This window comes from Ambystoma mexicanum, chromosome 10, assembly GCF_040938575.1.
Source record: "Ambystoma mexicanum isolate Mex_15411 chromosome 10, UKY_AmexF1_1, whole genome shotgun sequence".
NCBI classification, from domain to species: domain Eukaryota; kingdom Metazoa; phylum Chordata; class Amphibia; order Caudata; family Ambystomatidae; genus Ambystoma; species Ambystoma mexicanum.
In genome coordinates, this window is record NC_090932.1 from 427,649,686 (window position 1) to 427,667,204 (window position 17,519).

At 44.9% G+C, this 17,519-nt stretch overlaps 1 protein-coding gene across 1 annotated transcript in view; it reads right to left on the bottom strand.

Moving 5' to 3' along the window:
- Positions 1 to 17,519, bottom strand: part of LOC138491473 (vesicle-associated membrane protein 1-like) — a 414,958-nt gene that overhangs the window by 42,652 nt on the left and 354,787 nt on the right. Inside the window, exon 3 of the mRNA XM_069617986.1 lies at positions 5,496 to 5,654. Coding sequence (XP_069474087.1) covers positions 5,496 to 5,654 — 159 coding nt within the window. The remainder of the gene's footprint in view (positions 1 to 5,495; positions 5,655 to 17,519) is intronic.

A 17,519-nucleotide genomic window follows, 5' to 3' on the forward strand; every position in this document is an offset into this window, starting at 1 on the left:
TTGGGCAGTTAATGGCTAACTTAGTAACTAAAAACCACACATCGGAATTTTGCTGGCACATCGGGGATCAGTACACACCGCCCCCATATATCCAACACTTTCTTGGCAACTCCCTTGTCTGGGACTATATTAAATTGAAACTCAACACCATCAGGACTAAGGAATGCAGGGAATGCCGATTGGGCGGGGCAGGTGCTCTCGAAACAGTAAAACATCTTTTGTTTGAGTGCGAGGCCCTGGGAACATTGAGACAAACCACACTGGTGGACATAGGTATGACGGATGCAGAAAGGTTGCGTGGAGGATGGGAGCTGTTTTTAAGTGGGAAGAGTGAAGTGGGCATCATCTACTTCACACTCATGTGGAGAAAGATCTCATCTCTCCTGGACATCTACAGACTAACTGTTTGTCATCACTGGACATAACACCCTGAGCTTCTCTTTCATCTCACTTTCTGCTTTTTATTTCAATACTCTGATGCATTGCAGTATTGCTATGTAATCATGTTATGGCCGTGTGAATTTTTCTTGATTTTGAATTGGATTAGTATTACTGTGTTGTGTGAAAAGTGTGTTTCAAACTATATCACAGTAAATAAATTAAGTAAATAATTAGCACTGTAGTTCTTGGTAAAGGGCTATTGGAGAGGAGGAGTTCAGGGGCATGGTTCCCATGACAACCCAGAATTGGAGTTAAGTATTTACTCTTGCTCACATTTTTTGATGGGCCTGTCTTTAGATTGCCCTTTCTCCCAACTACAGCCTTTTAGCTTTGGCTCTTATTGAATTTCCTGCCTCAATCCCAAGGAGGACAGCCTCCCACCTTACCCAAGCAAAGAAGTTGGAAGAACAGAATGTGGTTTGCTAAATGGACCACAGATTGAGCTGGTTGGGTGGAGTCAGGGAAACGGGTCTGAATAGGCCATAAGTCCTCAGATGAAAGGAAGGGAAGGCGTTTTAACTGTAAAAAGCGGTCTTGTTGCATTGTATTACTTTAATTATTTACATCAAGAAAATGTGCAAGGCATTTTTCGGTCTGCTGATTTATACATACTTTACATAGCTATGTTTTCCTAAGCAGAGAGGGTTTCCTACACTCGCTCCTTTAAGCACAGGTGGAGTCAAATTGTTTATGAAATTAATTATTGATTTAGGTCATCTGAGGGGATAAATCCTGGCAGGTGCTTTGCCACACTCTTGTGACTTACAGGTGCTGCACAACATAGTGTTCCCAAGCTACACCCCAGGAAAAAAGGGCTACTCTATGTTAAGTTAAATTATGTTACGTTAATTTCACTTATACAGTGAACTTTTTGCCAGCACTGTGACTTCACGGCATTAACTGCCAAAAGGAAGGGTGCCCAAAAACTGATTTACAAGCAGAAAAGCTATATCTCCCAGGCCTTCCTGAAAGGGGGCCGAGAATCGATTTCCCAAAGAGAGCGTGGTGAGAGTGTATTCCAAAGCAGGGGTGCCTGGTAGGAAAAGGAGCGACATCCCATGCGTCTATGTTTACTTACAGCAGGGCATTTCTGCAAGTCTGTTGCCCCCTGAGGTGAGTCCTCCAGTTAGATACAGAATACAACCATATGTCCCGAGAAATTCAGACGCAGATGGCATTCAGTGTAATCCTCTTGTACATCAGGAATGATATTTCAATATTTTAACTCTCCCTTTTATACTGATTTTGATTTGTTTATTGTGATATGTCTTGTAGTGCCCTCGAGCCCCAGGGTCCATGGCCGCGCTATATATATATATATATATATATATACAGTAAAATAAAAGTAAAGTAAAAGATAACGCAATGCAGGGCATGAAATACTGGGGAGATATGGTCAGGCCGTCTAGTGTTCATAAGGTATCTAGCTACAGCGTTCTTTAGCTTCTGAAGTCTAAGGAGCACAAATGTAAGGGCCTCCATGTAGATTCTATCCCTAAAGTCAAAGTGTGATAGCACAAGGGCAATCCCAGCTTCTCCCTAAGAGGAGTTATCCAAGGAGGGAAATGACATATGAAGATGGTGGAGCAGAAAAGATCCAGTCTTTGACTCTTAGATAACCTATTGCACCAGAGATTGATCTTTACCTAGGGTTTACACTCGGGGGAATAGTCTGAGGTCAGGGGACCAAAGAGGTGGCTCCAGCTGTGATGATTCAGCTACCGATCTCGTTTTTGATCTGATCAGCTTCAAGAGGTTACCATACATCCAGTGATTTAGAGCACTGATACAGGCAGCAAAGTTACCTGGATGGAGAGGTGATGTGATGGCGGAAACCTGCTGAAGAATATGAGTGTCATCTGTATAACTGATCAATTACAGGCCAAACTATCTTATCAAGGAGGACAGAGGACAAAGGCAGAGGTTGAAGAGTAGTGGTGACAGTGCAGAGCCTTGAGGCAGTCTGCAACTCACTGAATGTTGTTCAGACTAAAAAGGGGGGGATGGACACCGTGGCGGACCAGAAGGAGGAGCTTGACACACAGAGGACAGTTTCAATGCCTAACTCGACCTATTGATGCAAGGATATTCTCTACCTAGCCAAACTAAGGCTGCTTAGCCATCGTCAAAAGCCCAAAGAAAATGTCCTCTATCCAAAAGCTACTCTTATCTGGCCCTAACCACTAGAACTAATAACTGAATTCTGCCGGAATCTACAACTTCTGGGACCTTCACTTTATGAGTACTTCCTCGGCTGTGTCTTAGGGTTTTCCAAACATACAAAGTTCTGTTATCACCAATAAATGGAGAAAGTCGCTATGGGACACATCTGTTTTTTTTGTAGTTTCTTATGGGTCTCTGTCATCCTTGATACAGATTTACAGATTTGGTCTGCAGGGGTTTGTGTGACCTATCAGTATTGCCCCTCTTGGTTTTGATCTTTTAATCTTCTTTCTTTCAGGTTAAAGCCTTCAGACTCTTTAGGTTTTACACTGTCTCTGCTGGGGCGTTCTCAGCCCATTTCAATTGTTTGATACCACAAGTTCCTGGGGCCTCTCCAAAGGCTTACCCTTTGTCTTTTTCGGGTTTCTGTAACCCGCATTCAGACATTATTGTACTTGACTTTCAATGTCTCATAGGACTCTTTTAGTCGCTGGGTACTACATTCTTGTAGCCTTTCCGCGGGTTTATATTCCGGTCTCTCCAGTTCCGAAACCAGCGTTCGGTTTTACTAGGCTTCCATATCTTACAGTCTCTGAGATATTTCCTGGTCTCCTTGGACCAGTATATGAAATCCCCTTCTCCTCAGACTCTCATGAGTTGTTTTCACATTAAAACCACTGAGTCTGTTAGTTTCTCTCATTAAGTAGGGTCGATCACATCCAAACTTTGAAATGGATAACACTTGTATTTTCTCACCTCAGATGATATTTCAGGTTTTCGAAACTTCCTGACTTTTGGTGTTCTCCTCAATATCTTTTACCAAGCCATGCCAATGCTCCTGAACAATTATTTTGGATAATTCTCTATGTGTCCCTCAAGACTGGTGTTCGTTCTTTCTCAAGGTCCCCTAATCAATACTGTAGTTTCTTCTACACAGTTCATGTGATCCCTTTTGCCTTCCCCTTTCCTGGTCCACCCTGGTACATCCACGTGACATGGGTGGATTGGCTGGGCATTGGGATATGCCTGATTTGTCTCTTCTCTTTTTCTACTTTCTCGCTTCTACTTTCCGTGTCTCATTCTCTTGGTGTAGGTCTACCAATGGGAGGTTGTGTTCCTCTACGTTTTTCTGGTTTCAGAGCTGTTGAGCAGCCCCTCAGGCCCACCACAGCTTTCTCGTGGCAATGCCACCAAATGGGACAGTTTCCGGGAGTCCATCCTCACAGAGGCTTCCCCACTGTTTGTTAGGCTGGGAGTCCGGCATCCTCGTCTGACATTCTCTCTTGCATGCTGCTGCAGGCACTGCAGTGGGACCATGCTAAGCCCCTTGAAGAGGTACCTACATCAGATGACTTCCCCTGCGTACGTCTCTCTCTCTCCTTAGATGATCTGTTCGTCCCTTTTACATAATGGTTTTCGTTCAAAGGGGCGTGTCATTTCCCTTCGGGTCTCTTGTTTTGTCCAGCATTACCTGAAGCCAATTGAAAGGAAAGCACGGTACTGATTATTAAAAGCAGTTCCATATAAGCAGATAATGTTGTCTGCAAAGGGAGTTCCTCATGAAATGGGAGTCCTTGTCCCCCATAGGGAAGTCACTCCCAGTGAGGTCCCACTTGTCCAGACCCACTGGGAGGGTCTTTCCGAGCAGGCTCACCTCCCTAGCCTCAAAGAAGGTGGCTCCCCCTGGGGAGAAGGGCAGCACACATTGTGTTTTTCCATCTATGAATGACATGACTGCTTCCATTTAAGAACATGGCCTCTTATATCTGCGGCATTGAACATCTCAATCAGGACCTTGTGGGTAATGGTGTCGGATGTCACAGACAGGTCTAAAAGAACCAGTGACACCAGCATGATGGTGGACCAGAGAGAGCTTAGGATTATGTACTACAACTGATTCAGTGACTCTGCTGGCTCTGAGTCCAGCATGTAGGCCATCAAGTTGTTCAGTAGCCTTGTTGTACCCTCAACATGAGGTCAAATCAGTGGAATGCTGCTACATATAGTAGTTTGGCAAGGAAGGAAATGAGATGAAAATTACCAAGAACCAAAAACCATTATTAATATTTGCAGTTAGAGATAACTACGACTGTTCATGGTTCTAGATATGTACAGGAGTCCATAAATATTGCTATTGCTACTTCTATACCAATCCAAAAATAATTGTCTCACAGTGAATTAAACTCTAATCATGAATCTCAGAGTGCTGCAGAATCAGTTTTAATGTACCCTCTTCCACCTCATTACTCTAATTGGTCAATTACACTGGCTTATCTAGATATCTAAGGTTTCTTTGAGGAGAGTACGGTTGATACTTAATGACAGGCTTTTTTGATACCATAATAATAATCTTCAATGCCAGAAACTGTACGGTCGGGGGAATGTGGACTATCTTGCACATAGCCTGTCTAAAACAAGCCTACATGAATTTCTATTCAATGGCACTTAGGAAACAAAATGATAAGGGCTTTGTTGAGGAGCATGGATGGCCAGGCTTTATCTATATTCAAGTCAACTGTGCACAGGTTCTCTTAAAATGGAGTTGGCTATTTAAATGGTTTACAAAGAAGCTATGTGTTTATATCTTGAAGAGAGATTTTCTAGAGTTTGGGCTGGCCTCTTGACACATTCATTTAGAGAATTATCCATCTCTTCTTCCGTAGTTATATGATATGGCATTTGCAAAGCACCTATGCACAAGTGTTTCAAGGCGCGATGAGGCAAGGAAGGGGGAACAGAGGGAGGACTGAGAGAATGATCTTACTAGGCCAAGTGACATTGAGATCGCGCAAGTGCAAGGGATGGGGGAGGAGAAAAGTGCCAGGGGAAAGGGGAGGGGGCAGTGCTGTGCATGGGATCAAAACAATAACAAGAAGTGTTCAGATGGCTACCTTGCAGTTCTTCCACCAATATTTCCTCTTCAATTTGGCAGCGCTGGTTTCGAACTGGGAGGCGCCCGCCTGCAGTGCATCTGCCCGGTCATCCAGCTCCGAGAGCTTCTGGTCTCTCTCCAGGACCTTATCCACGTTCACTCTCATAATGTCCACCACCTGAAACGCAAACAGTGCCGCTTGTCAAATCGATAGCTCAATGCCAGCTTTTTTTTAATTGCAATCTTTTATGAATTTTAATTGTCAGATGTGTCTTCCTTCCAAATATGTCAAAACACAATGGGCATCTCCTCTAACAAGCTAAGGAATCCATCTGAGTGGTCCTGGTTCAGCAACAGCAAAAACTGAATTGAAAAAGGGTCAACTAGGCCTCTTGGTAATGATGTATAGAGGTGCTGAACACACAACACAGGGGACCTGCTCCATCCAGTATTCCAGGACCACGGCAAAATAATCTTTGATGGATCGGCTAATGCAAGGACGTTATTCCCCAAATCTCCCTAGTCTAGTGGAAGAGACATCACAGGAATAACAAACACATTATGGTTCATTATGAGTTTGCCGGTCGGAAATAAGGTGCAGGTAGCAATGTGTACCGGCACCTTTACGGACCGGCAAACTCCAAGTCTGCCGGTAGGGGATGTGATCTACCGGCAGGCCTGACCTACTGTCACACAATTGCTGCAATCACTGGCACCGGCATTACCAGTGCTGGTGATTGCGGCATCACCATCCCATGGAGTCCTGTCGGACTCCATGGGAATGGGGATTTATGGGCGTCTCCACCACCTGTGGGTAACACCAGTACAACAGGTGGCGGCACGGTAGTCCCCCGGTATCCCACCAGAAATACCGGCGGGATCCCGGAGGACTTGTAATGAGCCCCATTAACTTGTACGCTGATGAAATGTCAGTAAGTACACAAACCAAAATGGTAGGCAAACCCTTAATATCTCATTCAAAGGACTAATTTACACAATAATATACGCAAAAGAAGAATGAGGATATATGTTGTCACAAAACAGTTGCATTTATTCAATCATTATCTAATTTGTCCATAGCTAGCTAATAGTTTGTTAGCAAAACATAATATACCCATGAACAATTACAAACACAATTTATTTCATATAAAATCATCACAATATGTATATTCACATAAAATCTCCCAAAGTGCAATGTGTCAAAGTGCTAATATCCACCACAGCCAGCCATCAATTGAGAACAAACGATAAAAGAATATGGCCCTCATTACAACTCAGGCGGTAAGGGGTTTACGGTGCCGTAAACAGCGCCGACCCTTACCGCCTGAGTACGAGGTCCCTTAGCGCCATGGCGGACTTAACACCTGCTTTTAGCAGGTGTTAAAATCCATGGCGCTAAGGGACCATGGAGTTAATTACGCCACCGTAATTTACGGTGGCGTAATTAACGCCTTCCCCACTCCCATTATGCCCTATGGGGCAAAAAGGGGAATGGGGAAGGGTAAATGGGGATTGGGGACTTACCGCCCCGCCAAGGTCGGAATGGGGCGGTAAGTCCGCCAACCACCATGGCGTAAACGTAGTTTACGCCATGGTGGTAAAGTCACGGCCCAGGCGGTAACTTACCGCCTGGGTCGTAATGAGGGCTATGCCAATAATGGCTGTGAATCAATAATGTTGTAAACCCTAAAATCCAACATCTAAGCATAGGTATCCTAATTAATAAGAAACAACCATAATCAATGGAAAACCACCACAGTCTACTATGTGAGACAGATATAACAACTGTCTTTCTGTTAATGATAGCGCTTTTTCAAAGGGTGTACTTGATTTACATTCTCCTACTTTCACCCTCCCTTCGCATCAGGACAGGTGTATCCACATGGATTACATTAAAAACAGTGCATGGATCAAGTCGGTATTTCTAAATTACTAAACCGATTCCGTATCTCCAATATATCATGGAATCATGCTAAAACATCTCTTGGCAGATAAGAGTGACATTAGACATCATCTATTGGAAGGATCCACGATATTGACGTTTTAGCATGATTCTATGATAGATTGGATCAAATTGCGTTCTTTTATGGGATGCAGCAAGACATTGTTTCTCATCTGGAGCACACATTTAAAAGAGACCAATTCTTAGAATGGATCATTGAACAAGCCACTCAGGTCTATGAAATAAACCCCCATGACAAAGGTCAGGTAAGGAGTAAGGAAAACAAGCAAAAACCTACACCTGCAATTCTAGAGGTGAAATCTGGGGAGATACCATTAGAGGCAGCTCAAACTCAAATAAGGAATAACACACCACATAATCAAAGAGGTGTGCCCCCACAGAGGACCCCACTCCAAACACCTCTCTTCCAATCCATAGATCCCAGTGACAGATACATCAGCCCTCAGTACTTGGTTTTCTCTGAAGGCAGGGTTTCGCTATGATATGTCAGGGCTAAATAACACCCAGAATCAGATGTATAACGGGCCATTCGAGGCGTTGGGGGCTGTGAGACAGAAATAGTATCAAGAGAGACGCAAACTCAAAGGTAACAGTTTCAACACCTTTATTTAATAAAGTTCTGGGGTTGTGCAATCCCTAACTGCCCCTAACTCTAAAGGGATTGTTCCCGTAAATGATGTTTCTAAGGGCCGTCAATGTCTGAAAGTCCAAAACCAAAATCCATCTGTGTCCAAACCTATGCTTGCCCTCACTCTTTGACAACATGTGATAGGAAGTCTTCTTAAGGCAAACATTGTGGTTCAAGAAAAAAAAAGGTTAATGTAAACCACAGCTGGTTTCAGGTGGTCTTACCAATAGGTGTAGTGCCTCCAGTTCAAAATAGTTAATCTCAAAAGGGTTTCCCTTGTAACCTTCCACGTCAATGGAGTTTACAATGTCTCTGGGTCTCTTGTGGTTCCCTTCTTCAAGCTTCGAACTTTCTAGTTTCAAAGAGGGGTGTGAAGGTAAACCAGTAGTGATCCAAATAAAACAGTATCACAGTCCAAAATAAAGGAAATGTCCAATCATGGTTCTATAAAAATACTGACACCGTCTGCACGTAGAACGAAAAAGAGATCACTGCCCACATCAAAGGAAAGAACAGAGAAGATGTGACAGAATGGAGAACGTAGCACTCTACGAGTGTAGTTCCAGGGGTGGTAGGTAGGATACTAACATAAAGAGGATATTATGTTGAAAACAGGAGCGATTGTGACCTAACCCGTCCCTGTGGGGGCAGTTCAATGTCAAAGTACCTGGATTCATTTCTTGGTAGGCTGACATATCAGACATGGGTTTGAATGTTGATCAACCTAATCAGGCTCAGTCGAGCACGTAGGCTCGTAGGAGCTCTGGCAGCAAGCGGGCATTGAATAGGGACGAATGAGAGTGCTCTGTGAAGTCGAACAGTGGAAGTTCAAGTGATGCAGGTTGGGCGTTCCCAAGTATGCTTTGCAGTGGGCCAGGCCGAGTCAGGCTTTAGCTGCTGGGAGACGTCAACAAGTGATGCTCCAGCAGTTCGGGTCAGCGGGCATCAGTCGTTGACGTGGTGAGTGGGGGTGCGTCGATGTGCAATCAATGAGGCAGAGGTTCACTGGCTAGCTGGACCAAGCCATAGTTATAACCCCTGGTTAGAGTCTGCAATTGACCCTCCAGAGATTTGGTTAGGGTTCCAGCATTGAGCAGTCACTTTGGGCGGGTGATGTGCTTTGCTAGGACACGATGCAGTGTCAAGATGGTTAAGATGCGATGCAAGCGTTCGGCTGGTTGAAATAACGCAGACACCATCACCAGCACCTTCCCTATTGTTTAGATTCAGGGAATGCAGAGCGACCAGTTTGTTGCGATAGAACATGGAGCTTTTGGATGTTCTGGCCCTTGAGTTGCAATGAGGCCTTCACAAAGAACTCAAGGTCAAGATTCCACATGTTAGGTCACCCTCCAGCCTGGCTACAGACAACCAACCGTTATATCATCTATTGCTTTCTGTCTGGTTGAATCCCAAAATGTACTATCACTTGTCACTATAGGTGGTGGTCACTAAATCACCTCTAAGCACTTCTTTGTTGTACTTGTGCAATGACTCTTTCTCAGTAATGCAAAGGTTTTGTGACTATTTATAACAAATACACTTTTGACATACTGAATCTACCCATTAAAGTGAAATAATCCTTCAGAAATGCATGACTAATAAATGCATGTTCAGTATAACTAAAAAGAAACTGTACTATTTAATCTATTGGTGTTTTCATTCTCGATTTCATGAGGACTATTACATACAGAGTATATTTGCTTGTATGTGACATGATGGAATAATTTGAGGTCTACCACAATTTAATAAGTAGACCCCATGATTTCAGACGTCAGGTCAAACCCACTTGTGCATCTTGTACTACTAGCCCTCTGCTCTGACGCCTTAAGGGCCATCCCTCCAGTTACAAGGACACGATGCAGTGTCAAGCTGGTTAAGATGCGATGCAAGAGTTCGGCTGGTTGAAATAACGCAGACACCAGCACCTTCCCTATTGTTTAGGATTCAGGGAATGCAGAGCGACCGGTTTGTTGCGATAGAACATGGAGCTTTGGATGTTCTGGCCCTCCAGTTGCAATGAGGCCTTCACAAAGAACTCAAGGTCAAGATTCTCCAGTTCAGGGTCTGCTCTTCTGGCACAGAAGATCGGTTGGAGAATGGTTGGTCCTGGTCCACAGCACTGGTCACCTCCGATGTTCCCTTGGAGTGGTTAAGGGACAGATCTTTCTTCTGCCTTGGATGGCTCCTTCTTCACCTCCTGGCGGAGGTCTTTGGAAAGTGCAACTGTCCCAAAGGAAGACAAGGTGAGAATGTTCAGAACATCTCTTCAGCCTTAAAGAAACCTTGAGGAACTGAGGGAATTCTGTTGAAGGCACAAGTCCTCACGTGATTGGTCTAGAGTTAGCCTGCTTTAGGGGACCGATCCCTTCTATCATTTGGAGTAGAGCTTGCCCTGTTGATCTTGCACCCAAAGTGCTTTGCTCCAGTGAAAGTGCAGGAGACAGGAAACGGAAAGAAAGACTGTGAGAAACAAGATGGTGTAAGGCTTCTTCCAGTGTCCAGAGTACTCCTGCCTATCCTACTCCTACTCCCTTCCTGCCTACTGACAACAAAGGCCTGTGGATATCAAGCACCCTGGTGTGAGGCTTCTCCTCCTGAACGGGTGTGCTCCTTTGATACCTGGGCCCAGTGCAGCTGTCTCTGGGGCAGGGTGTTACCGGCCCTCCGAAAGAGAATCAGAGAGGCGGAGGTTGGGTCCTCTGGGTTTATGTCCTGCCATGTGGCATTATCGGCCCGTTTAACCCGAATACACATTCCGTTCCACAGAATAGCTGACTCACAGGATCTGAAACCTGTGCAAGATCAATTTGGATGTGGCGGTCATGATCATAAGTATCGTCATGCACTACGCCTAAACACAGGCATAGCTTATCCTTAGAGAGGACCCTGCCACCAGCATGGAGTACACATGATCATCGTAGTTTGAGTACAGGGGGCATATCTTCAATGTTGCCCCTGTGCTGCAGTGACTTGCTGTCACTGCGGCAGTTGAGTGGGCATCTTGCGACCTTTGAACCTGCTCTGCGTCATGGGCAGAGCGGGTGCTCCGGATCAGTCTACTAACGCAGCAGGGCACAAGTGCACTATGCCTTTGTCATGGAGTTGGGACAAACAGGGATCTGCTTAGAAGATTAGCTTTTTGGAGAAGGAATCACTTGCATCATTTTATGTTCTAAAAATCAAAAAAGCCAGGGCTTTTGCACCCTTGCCGGATGGCAATTCCTCACACTCAACTTTATCTTCCAAATGTGCTTCGAAAGCTACCATCTGATATGTTTCCAAAATTGTGCAGCTAGTACTATTCACATATTCACATATGAAATAGTAAGAAAGACACAAATTGGAATATTCATGCACGGGTCACTTTTTTGCGTCTACTACAACTTTTTATAAGATTTCGAGCCTGGGCAAGACCGCGCCTCTGCGCAAGAAGCACGGAGCAGCAGAGAAAATCTGTTATGCAGCCGCGTTATACCGTGACCTGATTTTCTCTTCCTTATATAATCATCAACTGACTTCTATTCATTCTAAGGGTATGTCTGGTTCTAGATTTATTTTCTTGCAGCAACAAGAGTCGTTTTAATTTAGTATAGCTGGTTATACGATGCCACCTACTGGCCAATTGAGGATACTAAGGTTCAGCACTTGACTCAAACATGACTTGCAACGTGCTTCTCCTTCACTCAGGGTCGCCTTAATGTAGTATAGCTGGTAATATATTGCCAACTACTGGCCAATTGAGGATACTAACGTTCAGCACTTGACTCAAACATGACTTGCAACGTGCTTCTCCTTCACTCCCTTTACAGTGCTCTCGTGTCACATCAGGCCCATTCAGTAATGTACTTCTCTATGTTCAGGCTTCTTTACTTGCCCTTTCTTGGTTTCTACACTATATAAACACAAATTGGACATTCTGTGGCTGATTTACATGCCTTTACATTGAACAGAACCATTCTGCATCGTCCACCATTTCGTCTGCGCCCACATTATAGTAAGCAATTTCAGCCTCTCATGGTTTGCAGTTGAAATAGCATTGGCATTCGCTGGAACTCATTTTGATCGAAAGAATAATTTGGCGACGGGGTGCCACTACGTATTGACATACACGTAGGTGGCTCCCTGCCGCCAGATTTTCGTCATTTGCACGCCAAAGTGAAATGTGCAGGGCAAAAGGCGGCGTACACACTTGTAAGCCGCCGTTTGCACTGCACTTTTGAACTCCACCAAAGTGAGTAAAGGCTGCCTGGCATGCTTGCAGCATTAAGGTTACTCCTTGACCAACTCTGTTGTTCAGTCACACGTGCTTCAGTCTGATCTGGTGGAAATAATTACCAAAATTAGACCTCCGCGGGCCGTTGTTCCTGACGGCCTATGTAATGCAATTCTTAAGAAGGACCCCCCTCTTTGGGCTGCTTTATTGAAGCAGTATTTCCTGTACACATGTGAAAATGGCGCTGTCCCTTCTTCCTGGCGCAGTTCTATTTTGGTGACCGTTTTCAAGCAGGGCTCCCGTGCGCAGCCGGGATGCTCCAGACTCCTTGCCATGTTGGATTGCAGCGCCAAGGTTTTGCCGGCCTTCTCTTGCAGCTGAGAACCTCATGGGCTACCCGTCATTCTCTACTGCGCCACCATCAGTCAGGTTCCTGAAAGGGATTTAGCACATCTCGTTCCACCTGGATATTACTGACTCCCATTTCTGATACCTTCTTTGTTTTGTTGATTACAGTGCAGCGTTCGACAGTGTGATTCGTTCCAGACTGGAGCCTGGGGTATCCACTTTTCCTTGTTATATTTTATAAAGCCTCTGCAAAGCGATAGTAAAGTCAGAATTAGGCTTTCTCAAGTAAGGGTTCATCTGGTTATCACCCGACGAATGTAGGGCTTAAGCAGGGATGCATGTTGGCACCCCTGCTATTTAATCTTTATGATGTTGATTTGGCTTTGACATTAACATCTGCATGTCATTTCTCCCCTCAATGTGGCAATTTTAAGACAGCATGCCACACACATGCACGTGATACTGAAATCATGGACAGGACTGCTATTGGGTCACAGCGTTCATTGAATGCATTGCATAACTATTCCAAAATTAATGGTTTGAAAATGAATATCTCAAAAACTAAGATTATGTATGACCTGTGCTAGGAAGGTGAATGGCGGCGGGTCCTAGCCATGGTAACTGGATCAACAACGTCTCGAACAAGTGTATAGTTACAAGTATCTTGGCACTTAATATTCAGGCTTCCCCGTCTTTCGCATATTTGTAGGAAATGATAGTTACTAGAACGAGGAGAAAGTGGCTGGCAATCAGGAAGGTCATTAATAATAACGGTGGCCAGTCCGTGGAAGCCATGGGAATTGCCTGTCTATAGTCCCTGGCATGTTATATGTGCTTGATGTGTTTCCCTACAAGGCAGTACTTTGGCTTCACAAACTGGAGGCAAGAATGTTGCAATCTTTGTTGGTTTTGCCTAGCGTTGCGCCGGTGGAGGCTTTGCGGACTCCAGTCACTTATGTCCCTATGGAAAATGGCTATTTGCAAGCTTTGGGCAGACAGTACACTCGGGCCTCAACAGACTCACTCTTGCATAGTATGTTAGCTTTTATGAGAAGTGTATGGTTCAGGGACTTAGAATCTATGGTAAGTAGCCATTGCTATAATATCAATTTATTTCGTTCTGGTGAATCTGAAATACCCAACTCCTGAGCAACTTGGGCCGAAAATCACTTATATAGGATCACGTAACATCGTTGGCCAGGTTGGCGGAAATGAGAAAATATGCTACTGCGCTCTTCGGTGTCTTTTCAGTCACTGCCCACGGAAATACCTAGTGTTTCTTTGCCCCCCTCCGTTAATTCGTTTTATTCTATATTCGCGGGAGCCTGGAGGGGCATAAGACAAGGTCGTATTTGGGCGACTAAAGTTGAAACGGTGCGACACGTGTCGATAGACTGTGCGGCTCTTAGGGTGCTTTATGAAAGAGGTTCTGCAAAATGTACAAGTTATGGGTCAGATCAGTTCTGGAGCACTTTATAGGGAGCGGAGTTGTATGTTATCGCTGCTTCGGCTTTCCATATCGGGTTAAAGATACATTCTATATATGAATTCTTCAAGTGAACACTGTTTATTAATTTGTATTCTTAAATATGAGGTGATTTTATTGGTTGGCTGCTGTACCTATTGTATGCTGCTATATTTATTAGGAAAATTGGGGGCAGCTTGGTGTTAAATCATTAGGCCCCTGTGCAATCATGCGGATGCATTGTGGGATGGTTGTTTTATACAAAGTTTTAATATTTGTATTTGTTTGTAGCATAATTGCATTTACTTGTGCAAAAGGATGCTAAATATGCATTCATATGCACTTAATACATTTGTTTTAAAAATGTATTTCCTTTCGCTTTGTACTGCCCTTGAGTTTCATGCACAATGAGCCACGTTTCTCAACTGATATTCATGGTGTTTCACAGGTTTTAAGTTTATTTATTGATCCTGATTGGATGGGTTTCAACTTACATTAGATGGCACTTTCATTTCAAGGCCTTCCTTTACATTGCTGCAGTGTTGCGTTTGCTGTGTGAATTCTGGACATGTTAGGGCTTTACTTTCGAAGGTCTTTTTTCAAAGTTGTACGTGAAACAGGCCGACCGGTGTTTTGCTGCTGTAAGCTTCTTCAGGGTTCTGTTCATAATAATAATAGCCACTAATCAACGTATGTCATCCTACTTACTCACTTTCATGGTGTAATTTACGCAGATCCGGTGATCGAAGTCGACATGAGCTACAGGTTACAGCATTCCCCTACTTTCCAAAATAATAGGCCATCAGTCCCTTACTCCCTTTCGTCTGGAGTACCATTACTGGACAGGGGTGAAAGCCTAGTGCATTTGGGCATCTAAGTGCAAACCTGACCTCTACAATGCTACACTTTCCATTCCTTCCGCATATTCTAAGTCTGAGGCAAGCAAAAATGTTATGGGTTTGGCAGGGACTGCCTGCCATTAGTACGGTAGCTCCCTGTCGCCTTTGTAGATTGATGTGCTACTGGGAGGTCCCCGCCATCTTTTCACTGCACACACTATCGCCAATGATGTTGACATATTGCTTAACCTACACAAAAAGGCTCTTAAGAAAGTCTGTGCACAGTAGCTGGACAAACAGGTGAAACGTACAACAAACATAGAGATAACACTGCTTCTAATTCAAACACCACCTCCACGCTGACAGAAGAAAAGTGCATTTCTGAAAGCAAAGAGAATATGTTTTGTTCACACCACGAAAAAAGTTCCCAAAACCCCAGAGTCAGTCATCAGGCCATCCGTGTCATTCTGATTAAAGTGTGAAAGCAAATAATGAATGAGTGTGGCCTTGAGAGGTGGTGACAAAGCTTGAGTCCCTGGGCAGAACGTGAGTGGCTCCTTTCCTAAGGAGGGGCAGTGGATCTGAGCTCTTCAATGCCAGGTACAACTGTCAACTCCGGGCTAAATTCCCTCCCTTCCTCCTCACCTGGTTCTTCACTGAAGCTGGTGTCTTCCTCTGTGTCCCGTTTCTTCCTCCTTGATCTCCTCGAGGAGCTTTCCTTCTTTCTGTCCTTCTTTTGTAGCAAGTAAGGTCTGTCTACCCGAAAGCAGGGAAAGCCTCCTGGCTGAAAAACCCTGCAACCCACTGTAGGTCTTGAGAGGAGAGGATAGCTGATGAGAGTCAATGGAAATCCGAGTGCCGAAACTTGCTTCCTGGATTGAGTGATTCCCAGAACATGGATTTGGAACGGCAAGGGTAAACGAGGTATGCAATGTGCGAACCCCGTGAAGAGAGGCTGAACAGAAACAGAACGAAGGCTGGGAAACAAGATGAGTCTGACGCAGAACGTCAGCAGAGACCCAAGAAGGGCAGAAAGGAGAACGGCAGGTAAGTGCCGGAAACAAACAAGCGGACAGAACAGGCAAGCAGAGGGCGAAAGCCCGCGGAGAAAGAGAGAGAGAAAAGCCTGGTGAGCCAGCCACAAACAAGCTCCAGTATCCGGAAGGCGGCGAAGACGCCTGGCAAAAAACAAGCAAAGGGGAGAGAGAGAGCACTGAGGAAAACAAGTGCCAAAGAGAAGACTGGAGAGAGGAAGCGTGTAGCACGGACGGATCCAAGGTGCAACGCACCGGTGAGCCGGCGGCAGCACAGTAAATGCCTAGAGGCGGCCATGTTGGGGAAAACAACTAGACCGTAACAAGGACAACGGTCTAATACGTGGTGGAACAACCTAATGGCGACCTCCAGTGGTTCCAAATCTTCCAGGAAGGCATGACAGTACACCTCCTCCTTATCGGGGGGCCTCCTGGCTTCCTCCGGATGTAATCTATGGAACCGCTGAATGAGAAGGGGGGCATGTATGTTTCTTCTTGGTTCCCAAGAGCCTTCAGCATCAGAATATCCTTTCCAGTGAACCAGGTACTGCAACCTCCCTTTCTTATAGCGGGAATCCACCAGATGAGAGACCTCATATTCTTCTTGATCTGATGGGGGTGAGGTTTCTGGTTTGGGAATCCTTCTATGATGTGGGTCTGGCTTGTATTCTTTTAATAATGAGGTGTGAAACACCGGGTGAATCTTCTTCATGCTAACGGGGAGACAAAGACGAAAGGCTACGGGATTGACCTGAACCTGGATAGGAAATGGACCAATATATCTAGGTGAAAATGTCCCCTTCCTGATCCATCTAGGCAGAAATCGTGTCGACAGCCAAACTCGAGTATTAGTGGTCCAGGAAGGGTTTGATGATCTGCTAGCGTCCGCTGACTTCTTATAACCTTGTCTACTCTCCTCTAGGGAAGTCTTGGCTAGTTTGTGTGTCTCCCTAATAGTGTCCATAAGCAGTTCAATGGAAGGCATCTTGGTAAAGGAAGTAAGTTGCAAAGGAAGCGGATGTGGATGATATCCGTAGTTACATAGAAAGGGACTCATCTTGATGGCAGTATGCAAAGTGTTGTTATAAGCAAATTCCGCCATGTGGAGATATTGACCCCAGTCTTCCTGTTTGTGGCTACAAAAACTGCGCAAATATTGCTCAAGCGTGGCATTGAGTCTTTCCGTTTGGCCGTTACTCTGAGGATGGTATCCTGACGATAGAGCGCAATGGACTTTCATCTGTTGGCATAAAGAAGACCAGAAGGACGAGGTGAATTGGGATCCACGGTCAGACACTATGGTCGTAGGTAGGCCATGCAATCTAACAATATCCCTAAGAAAAGTTGTGGCTGTCTGAAGAGCGGATGGAAGACCTGGCAGAGGGGAAAAGTGTGCCAGCTTGGAAAATGTATCCACCGTCACCATGATGGCCGTATTGCCTCCTGACTTGGGTAGGTCCACGATGAAGTCCATCGATATATGAGACCAAGGTTGTGATGGTACCGCCTCCTGTTGTAACAGCCCAATTGGTTGTTGAGTTGAATGTTTG